This window comes from Anneissia japonica, unplaced genomic scaffold, assembly GCF_011630105.1.
Source record: "Anneissia japonica isolate Jap-2015-1 unplaced genomic scaffold, ASM1163010v1 scaffold1889_len2455224_cov183, whole genome shotgun sequence".
Lineage (NCBI taxonomy): Eukaryota > Metazoa > Echinodermata > Crinoidea > Comatulida > Comatulidae > Anneissia > Anneissia japonica.
In genome coordinates, this window is record NW_022752980.1 from 2,073,433 (window position 1) to 2,084,224 (window position 10,792).

The 10,792-nt window shown below is 35.1% G+C and overlaps 1 protein-coding gene across 2 annotated transcripts in view; it reads left to right on the forward strand.

The window, feature by feature from the left end:
- LOC117122558 (arylsulfatase J-like) overlaps positions 1-7,982 on the forward strand; it is a 29,138-nt gene extending 21,156 nt beyond the window's left edge. Inside the window, exons 6-8 of one of the 2 annotated variants that reach the window (XM_033268163.1) lie at positions 3,247-3,407; positions 6,941-7,264; positions 7,608-7,982. In XM_033268163.1, the coding sequence (XP_033124054.1) occupies positions 3,247-3,407; positions 6,941-7,221 (442 nt within the window). In that variant the 3' untranslated portion in view covers positions 7,222-7,264; positions 7,608-7,982. Of the gene's footprint in view, positions 1-3,246; positions 3,408-6,940 lie in introns of both variants that reach the window. The other variant, XM_033268162.1, reaches the window with a different exon arrangement.
- The last annotated feature ends 2,810 nt before the right edge of the window (positions 7,983-10,792 follow it).

Here is a 10,792-nt window from a genome sequence, read left to right on the forward strand (position 1 = left end):
ATTATTATTATCATTATTATTATTATTATTATTATTATTATTATTATTATTATTATTATTATTTATTATTATTATTATTATTATTATTTTTGTTACATTCACCTGATAAAGGTCAATATGTGATCGAAAGTTATGAAGTACTTAGCCAAAATACCGGGTAGAATCAGTCCAGTTTGGTAAAACAGGAGTGGCACCAGCTTGTTTCCAAAAGGTGGTCCATCGTTTCAGCCTACGAAATACTTGTCACATGATCGTATATCTAAATAAAGAAATTGTTTACTTCTGAAAAAAAAAAATACATGAATATGAATAATTATTTCGGATTAAATTTACTAGCCTTTCTTCATGTACCTGTCCTACCAAGCACCGCACGCTCCTCTTGAAGTACCCGAGCACTACAAGGACCCATACCGCAGTATATTCGAAGATGAAGGCAGACTTACCTACGCTGCTATGGTGTCATGCCTGGATGAGGGTGTCGGAAATGTAACAGCTGCATTGAAAGCCAAGGGATTATATGACAACACTGTCATCGTCTTCTCTAGTGGTGTGTATTTTTTACTAACGCTTATACAACATTAGACTTATACATGAGAGAAAGTTATCACTTTCCGTACTTAACACTGTTAAATTATATATAATCATAATCAATGAAATAAAGATAAATACAGTGTTAGAATAAAGAACATGATGGTACACCGTGTAGCATATTTCTCAACTAATGTTGTCCTGTAAATAAATACATTATGTAATAAAATGCCTCGATCTCTCGCTGTCAAGGCGAGCGTCATGACCATTAGACCACAGAGGCTTCATGGTTGAACAGATTAAAATGAAGCCTCTGTGGTCTAATGGTTATGATGCTAACATTGACAGCGAGAGGTCGCAGGTTCGAATCCCGTCGGAGGCATTTTATTACACAATTTACAAAAAACATTCGTTAAGAACTATGCTATACGATGTACCATCATGTCCTTTATTCTAAAACTCTATTTATCTTTATTTGATTATATCTATATATATCATATATATCAATATTTACGCTCTGCATTATCACGTGTATCGAGCACTATACGTTGCTAGTATTGCCAACTACATTTATTCATATATATATATATATATATAGCCGAATAAAAAGAGACAGCGATACAACTTTAATGGCGGATTCGGAAGAGAAACTTCAAGAACTTGTTAACATCGTGTCGGGAGAAAGTGAAAAATTTGGATTAGCGTTAAACTGCCAGAAGACCTTCTCTATGGTTTGTACAAAGAATACGCAGGTTCCACTTTGTCGCTTGAAAGTGAAGGGAAACAGCATAAAACAGAAGGACTGTTTTAAATACTTGGGAAGTTGGATTTCGTCTGATGGACGATCGAATAAGGACTGTCTCTTATACACATCTAGATGTGTATAAGAGACAGGAATGATTGTAACAAAACATATCGTCCTATGTCGCTGAAGGGGAGTGAGAGAAGACTACGTGGAGCCAATGACCACCCATTTGTCATTGCTGGACCAGAGCAAGCACCTAGAGAGGGCTGTCATAAGTTGCTACAAAATGGGATGTAAGGATCAGCTGGCAAAATTTCTCCTGAAAGAATGGCAAGAAGATCACTATGGTTCCATTCTATCAAACAAGACGCTGATTGTGTCCCATGGTGGCAACTGTATCTGGCTCTCTTTTAATAAGCTTGATTTGAAGATGAATGTTGAAAATCCAGCTAATCAGCAGGGTAGTCATGAGGAAGCAGATACTCTCATTGCATTCCATCAATCTGGCACCACTGGAAATATAATCATTAGAGCCTCTGATACTGATGTCCTAATTATTCTCATTGGAATGCAAGGAAGACAGCTGACAAATGACAGACCTACATCTGTCTCTTATACACATCTAGATGTGTATAAGAGACAGATATGGACGTCACAACTTACTTATAAAACAATTATAGTCCAGTAATTTCGTTACTATAAGAAATAGAAGCCTTATGAGCCAAGAAGGCTTCAGGCAATTTTTTTTCAGGAGATAATGTCTCCTTCCGCTTCTATTTCCTATAGACAGTGACATAACACCTACGCGCTCTCGCGTGCTGCGGTTCGCAGGGCCCCAACCCCTAGGGGCCCCGGGCCCCACCCATATGGTCATGATCTATCACCCTGACTAAAAAGGGTTTTGTTGATATATAACAGTAATGTGTCTCTGACATCGACTGTAGGACATACCTTAATCATATTATAGGCAGTGTGGCAGATTAAAGGGCGCCCTGCCGGCTCAAGGCCCCCACTAAATTTGTCAATTTGTTTTAAAAATGGAGATTAAAAAAAAAATTATAATCACAATTTTAAGATGTGTGCCATTTCCCACCATCCAGAGGTGTCACAATCATAAATTTTATTACCTCAGCCCCAACCATGGTGGGGCTGAGGTGGAGACCCTCCATGTCTGAAAGTTCCACCCTGATATTATATAATTTATTCGTCGTTAAAAATATTTAGAATAATAATGACAAACATGATTAAACACGAGCACATCTAAAATCCAACGATGGAATTAGCGAATGAGACTCAACAATGGCCCAGCGGTGGCTCCAAAAATTTTACGACAAGGGGTCCGACATGTCCGACGGGGGTCCGAACCAAGGGGCCGACTAGAGTATCGGTCCTCTGTTCCCGGATTAAAAAAATCCTTGGTAGTAGGGTTAACGGGAGAGTTTTTCGAGCTTAGTACGGTCCAAATTGTGTATTTAGACCACAAAAATTGGGATTGGCAATCAGAATAACGCTATTTGGACAGGCAAATAATATATATTTTTATTTTTTTATCCGAGGACATCGTTGTGGCGTCGGACGACAGGGGGAACAAATCTGTCCGACAGAGAAAAATTCCCTTCCCCCACTCCCCTCAGCTGGCGCCACAACTGAAAGGACCCCCGCTACAGACAGCCACGTGTCTCCCGACCCCAGCGTTACGCCACTGCCCATAGAGTACTCGACCTGATTATAATTGTTCAACCAATATTGACATTTATGGGTCAATGTAAGGTTGGGCAATCAAAATATTGTATTTTGGCTTTGATGATTGAAGTTTACCATTGGTCTTAACTCACCAGCTAAAGAGAAAATGAATAATAATGTCATTCTTTGTGTTCTATTGAAAGCACATAGTAGATTGTAGCTAACCTACGGTACTATGACTTAAGAACACATAAAACATACATATAACATATTCTGGTTTGTTTTTTTAGGGACGGAACTGCTTCTTGTCGAACTGAGCTTTTGCACAACATTGACCCCTTGTGGGTTGTACCTGGCGGCAGAGATTGGGTTCGTGAATTGAGTCCTTTCAACATCAGTATTAATGCTGCGTTAAGGCATGGAGATTGGAAGATTGTCACTGGCGACAATGGTAAGTATTCTGCTTCAAACTTCACGCTGATGATTTTAGCCTTCATTTTAACTTCTATTAAATACCATTTCAATTAAACATTGAGCTTTAATTTAATCTGAAGAGCACTCTGGGTGGATATTCTGCTCTGCCTTCACATTTTACTACTCTCCCTTCATTTGCTTGTTAGCGTCTTACATGTTTAGAGAATCAATTTTGGTCCTGTGAAAATTGTAAAATAGTATTTTAATTATTTTAATTTAGTTAGTTGTAAAATTAAAATTGAGTAAAGGGTGGCAACAAAACGCCAGGTCGTATAAGGCCGGGTAGCACAAAAGATGAGTTGTTTTTATTTGATTTTTTATTGACGGTAGTGAATAATTTTTTTAAAAATTGTTGATGTTATTTTTGTTTTGGCTTATGTTGAAACCAATGTGTTGCGTTCCGCTGTGAAAAAACATATAATGTACATATAAATACAACTGTATTTGTGTAAATTCACTGACATAAAAGCTACATTGAATGGGAAGTTATTATTATTCACAGATGTTTTAATAATAATGATAATAATAATGACAATGTTATAATAATGCGCTATTTTCAAGTCTGGGACATCCTTAATGATCAGCTGCTCTATGCATCTATGCGAGCCTGGGATCTAGTGTTCAATTTTGATAGAACGACACACGACGACCCACATTTATGGCCTCGGGATTTAGCCTTTGTATGGGCCTTGTATTTAAATCAATGCAATAATAAAACAAATGATTGATAGTAGATTCTGAAGTTAATAATACATTTACTGTCAGTCTGAAAATACAAAAAACTATTTAATAGTTGTTCAGGCGCTATAATGGGTGCTTGAAAGTCCAGACCACTTAGGCCCCAACCACTGTGAGGATGAGGTGCAAAATGTTGAGAATGAGCCTCTAGGCGCCCACAAATTGCATTCTCATACCTTAAAAATCTTACCGGTAATTCATATCAACAATATTAATGCAACAATTATTTTTCTTAATACAATTAATACAAGTCTGCACCCCCTCTGCATCCGCCCAAGGTGTCAGCCTGAATGATCAGCTGCTCTCTATCGCGTTACAGCCGTTGAAATGTGAATGTAGGTAAAAATGGCCCCGGTAAAAATGGCACCAGTGAAAATGGCCCCAATGAAAATGGCCCCAATGAAAAAATTCAGTAATAGAAATGATATTTTTAAAAAAATCTTCAAATATTTAAATACTAGCTGTAAAAAGCAAGAATTGAATCAATAACAAATACAGTTACACAACAGATGCAAATAATGTACTGAGAGATTATCGGAAAACAATGGCCATTGAATAACATTTTTTAATAGTAGAAATAAGTTTTAAAAACCTTCCACTAACAAAGTAGAGGAATGACTTACATACAGTACTTCAACTACCAAAATATGCAACTCATAGATAACCACAAAATTCACTATTGTTACGGTATGTATCAAATGAAATAACTTTACATGTTATAAACAATGCAAATAAACAGTAGTTAAAGCATGTGAATCAATTGTGTGTTTGAATCACAAGTTCATGTATAGGAAAAGGGTGAGGCTTACTTTCTCACAAACTTAGCAATAAATGTTCTGCTTAGAGTTACTTCAAAGAAGTATTTGTTAATCAAATATTATTTTTAAAGTACCGGTAAACTAAATAATTAGGAATAGGCATGTATTTAAGCATACTTGTTTTTACTCCCCGTCAACTAAATTTAAGTGCCTAAAACTATACTAAATAATGTAAACTGAGATACTATATATACATATGTAAATATGGCAATTATGCTAAGAATTAAAATGGCGTTTAATTGTGAGGGTAGGGTAATTATGGTAGGATTAAATGGTATTTCTAAATCCCACTAACACACTGTAGAAAACCAAACAATTCAATTGTGATTGACTCACTTGGTATATCAATAAGAAAATTAAATATTCATGAGAACCTATTTTTTGGTTAAAATGTTGATTTTTTTTTGTAAAAAAATACTTGCAAATACACCACAAACCCCACTGCGAACGCAATCTAAACCCTTTAATTATGATTGTAGAACTCTCTTTTTTCTAAAAAAAAATAATAATTTGATGTTCATATAAAATCATTGTTTGGGGTTTACCAATACCCGGATTGAATTTCTGGAAAATTGTGATTCCGCTTCCGTGAAATTGGCCACAAATAAATTATTTTAGTATTAATAAATGAATGATTTATGTTTATTTATTGATAATGTTGTTGCTATTTTTTAACATGTAAATGGAAAAAAAAATTAAAAAGTGTTATTCATGGATTTTTTTTATATCTTTGAATATTTTATCATTGAATATTTAATTTCTTGCAAAACGTAAAACGTAAATGGCAATTTATTTGATGTTAGATTCCTTTTAAAAAACTAAATTATTTCAGTTAAAAAAAATGCATATAATGATTTTAAAAATCAGTTTTAATATAGAATTTTATTATTGGGGCCATTTTTACCTACCTGTCATTTGGGGCCATTTTTACCAGGGCCATTTTTACCGGGGCCATTTTTTCCGGGGCCATTTTTTCCTGGGGCCATTCTTACCGTACACCTGTAAATGTATAGGCCTTCTTATTCTTCTTCCATTCTGGTACAGACCACCTGTCGGTGTGTTTTCGTACTGGATGAGGGCACTGATCTCTACTATTATAGCTATTATAGTAAAGATCAGAATGAGGGCAGGGGCTGTAATATGGGCCAGTACACAGGGGTAAACCCTAGTCGTCTCGAAAGATGTACTGGGTTCTTTATATTGTACATGAGCCAATGTGTACACACGGGGCCTACGGAAATAGTCTTTATCAAGAAGACATGCTCCACCTCCAAAGCTATGTTGTTTGTTTTTCATGTCTTAACAAAAGAAAATACATACAAAATAAAATAAATAAGTTGCATAAAAATATAAATAAAAATCAACTTTTTTGGTAAGTTTACGATGAAGTATAACAGACTGGATATTGATATACCGGTAACAGACTGAATGAAGGCTCTAATGTTACGTGATTATAATACTTGCATATGTCTGCAAATAATGTAAAGTACTCATATCAAAGACCATTGTGCCAGGGACCCTTTGTTGAATTAGGCCTATATAACCATATAATCTTGACTATAATATCTAAAATTATTAAAAGAGCCGCTAATCAATTGTATCCGCTCAGTTCGCCCAAAATCTAATTTTATTTTTTTATTTTAAAATTGAATACTAGGTCCCTCGCGATGCACATGAACAATTGATCAATGAGGCTGACACAGACTTGAACATAGCGCATGCGCAAAATATGTTCTATAAGGATGATTATGAATATTTCATGAAATTTTACCAAACTATCCTACGTTAAAAAATATGCTTGCTGCACCATTTTGACCTGCAGAGGACAGTCTTTTCTGCATTTTAAAATGCTTTACCTGCTTTTTTGACATCAGGACACACTTCAATGTTGAGAAAAGTATACAGTTAACTAGATACATGATTGATAGTTAATAGTTTTGAAACCTTATTTCAGGGGAGACTGGATGGATTGCACCCCCTGATACTGGATACGAAACGATCCCCGGACCAACAACTGATCAAGTGACCTGGTTATTCAATGTTACGGGCGATCCACTAGAACAGAATGACTTGTCTTGTGAGCGCCCTGATATCCTCGCGTGGATGTTAAAGAAACTTCAAAAATACTATCTTGACTCAGTGCCTGTAATTTATCCCCCTACCCAGGTGCTTAATGCCGACCCTTGTATTAACGGCAACGATTGTGTCTGGGGACCGTGGACACCAATAAACTAAGGTCAAAATATCATCGTTTTAAACACAATGAATATTTGTCTAGGTTTAACAGATTAACATATTCTATTTTTTAAAACGCTTTCCATTGTTACCCTGGGTGAAGGTTAGTTTCGTTTAAGGTCGTAGTTGTAAATTTCTAATTTTACAGTCGATTTTGAGTAACAGTGCAAATATACATTATATTCATCATTATCATTATTATCATTAATTTAGACAATTAAAGTGACAGAGGTGTCATTGCTTAAATAGTTGCATAATTCTTTTTAATTTTTGCTCTAAAAAAAAAAAAAGAATAAATATTGAAAAATACATTTGCATGTAAACGTTGTCAATAGATCTTAGCATTGATAACGCTATTTTTTAAATTTAGGTGGTAAAGCATCGAGGTTTAACAGATTAACATATTCTATTTTTCAAAACGCTTTCCATTGTTACCCTGGGTGAAGGTTAGTTTCGTTTAAAGTCGTAGTTGTAAATTTTTAATTTTACAGTAGATTTGGAGTTATGGTGCAAATAAACATTATAATCATCATTATTATTATTATCATCATTAATTTAGACAATTAAAGTGACAGAGGTGTCATTGCTTAAATAGTTGCAATTTTTTTCATTTTTACTGTTTGAAAAAGGGAAAAAAAAGAATTATTGAAAAATACATTTGTATGTATACTTTGTCAGTAGATCTTAGCATTGATAACGATATTTTTTACGATAATTCAAGTGGTAAAGCATCGGAGAGTAAATCGAAACTTTTGGGTCCACACATTGTCCGAGTAATTGATAATTACACTCTACCTTTACACACTGCATCTACATTTCTTTTCATCGAGAGGTATAAATAATGAGACGACGAGCAGGGACCCTATGCTATATCAATGATGTATAACACGAACCTGCACAAGAGTACGAATACTGTTTTGTTTAGATTTCCATGCCATAGCGCATTGAAAGTAGATTTCACCAGAATATAGAACTATCAGTTGTATTATTTTAAGAAACGTATACAGATAATAATTCTTATTATTATTCTATTATCTATCAAACAATCAGACGACAGCGGGCGTACTTCCATGGCAGCGATGGCGACTTAGTCTAAATTGTAACTAGGGGAATGACGTCTTTTGGAACGGGACTGTGCTCTCTTTCCTTTTCATACTCTTTGAATAATACACAAACAGGCTCCGAATTACATTATAGTACACCACTGAGTAACAACATACATCAAAATTAGATCTTTAACCACACACTTCTCAAAGAGCTTCGATATACAGTAGAGCAATGTTTGTGACAGGACGAAAATTAGACAGATTATTCGGATCAACTGAGGGTTTCTTTAGAATGGATCTTACAATAACTGTCTTAAGACAATTTGGAAAATTCCTGATGACAATGAGGAGATAATTAAATTCCTAAAGATGGGAACAATGGTTTTGGGCAAACGGGTGAGGAAAGGTTTAATTGACAGTGCTTGGCAGGCATAGAATTGATTTTGTGACGTCAATCTCATTCACAACTGAAAAGTGGTGTGCAGTGGCTGTTGGCATAAGCTAAATCAGTCAACGAGCTATTCCAGGACCCATATTATTTCATTTCTATAACTAATTTGTATGAAAATATTGTTTCAAGGTTTGCATGGTGATTAAAAATAGTACCGTATAAATTTGCGGTACACCATGTAAACAGTTCTGAGAAAAACTGATGTGTCGAGAGTATATCGATGTTTCAAATTGAGTACTCCATTGGTTCATTGTTAGTTCATTCTTACAAGTTGAATTTTGGATTGGATTAAAAGAACTCAAAGCCATCAAAAAGAACAACTTTCAGAACTAGACAGAAGCGTTGAGGAGCATACCGTAAAACCTCGAATTGTAGCCCTAGGCTTCTTCTTTTATTTTTTTTAACTTTAGATGGGCTTCTTTTCGAGATGGGCTTCATTTCGAGATGGGCTTCATTTCGAGGCTATTTTTGCAAAGTAAAGGCTGTCTCGGGAGATTCTTTTCAAAATGAGTACTGTAAATTTTGCGAATTTGTACTATGAAACAATAAATACGGCCACTGTAACATCAATCTGTATCATGGAATGTATTTAACTGACATTAAATCACCTAAACTACTGTATCAACTGAGCTGGCTTTTAATTAATTAATTTTTTAAAATTCATGTACAGTGTATATTCTGTAGTCCTACTATCTCGAAAAGAAGCGTATCTATCTTAAAAAGAAGCCTATGTGCTCCTTGTCAAGATGTGCATCTTTTCGAGACTAAAGAAGGGCTTTAATTCGAGATGGGCGTCATCTCGAGATTAAGCCCACTGGGCTTCAATTCGAAGTTTTACGGCAGATCAAGATTAAGAAGAACCCGCACGATTTCATCCGCATTGTCGGTTCTGCGACTGTCTATTCTGAAGAGCCAAAGCTCAGTAAACTCGCACATTGTACGGTTTCTCTCGTGCTGACTTTCTGGTTTTATTAAATGCTGAAAGCAAAGAGCTTAAATATCAGTCTAAAGAAAAACCGAACCTAAAGAACCCCATACACTATGAAACCTAAGATCCCTATCTATGGTAAGATTACTAGATAATACATTATTCAAAATCAAATTTCACCACATTGATTAAAAATGATTATAATAGATGTATTTATATAACAAAAATTAACAAAGCCTGTATTGCAACCGACAAAATAGTAAAAAAAAAAGTAAATAAAATAATATAGAAATCATTCTCAGTATTATCTGTTACTAATAATTAATTAATTATTATATGTCACTCAATAAAATGCATATTATAAAAACAAATTTTAATTATAATGTGATTTTTCCATTTCTTGTGACTTTGACCATGAAAACTGACCCTTTAACCTCAACATTTAATTACATCATTTTTGGACCTTTAGCTGTACATAATATTTTATTTCAAACAGTAACAATTAGCTTACATTTCGGAGAAGCTTTCTACTGGCAACTCGCTCAGCTTTCATCAGACCCAATAATCACGTAGTTTGAAACTCATTCTGTAAAACATACGATTTTTTTTATTAAACAGTGGTGTAAGTCGTGAAATGGGGATGCTGATGGTGGAAGTTACAGTAAGGTGAAGAAGGGCGGGGGCTAGAGTGCAACATAAGGTGATTTTTAACTACTTGACCGTGATTTTTTTGAAGGGGCGACTAGGGGGGGGGGCGCCCCTTGCAACTGCAATTAAGTTCATTAGCACCGATTCGTTTTTTATCTGATCTCTGTATACCGTATAGACTCATAGAGACAGAGGCAGACCACTGTATGCTACAAATCACATTAAAAAAGGGACCTCAAACACCACTATCTTCAGATTCAAGTACCACACTACCGACACAATTTAAAACTATAACAGACCAACAAAAAATCAGAAAAATATTCATCAAATATAAAAGAAATGGAAATTACAAATGAAATAAGCTGAGCGACCAAGACGCGAAAGTCACAAGACATATTCAGCGGAACAGCGTTAAAATGTATACTCTGTCTCTTTAGTATAATGTGAGCGCTATTGTGTGGATCGATTATTCAAAGAAAGCTATTTATAACGTAAATG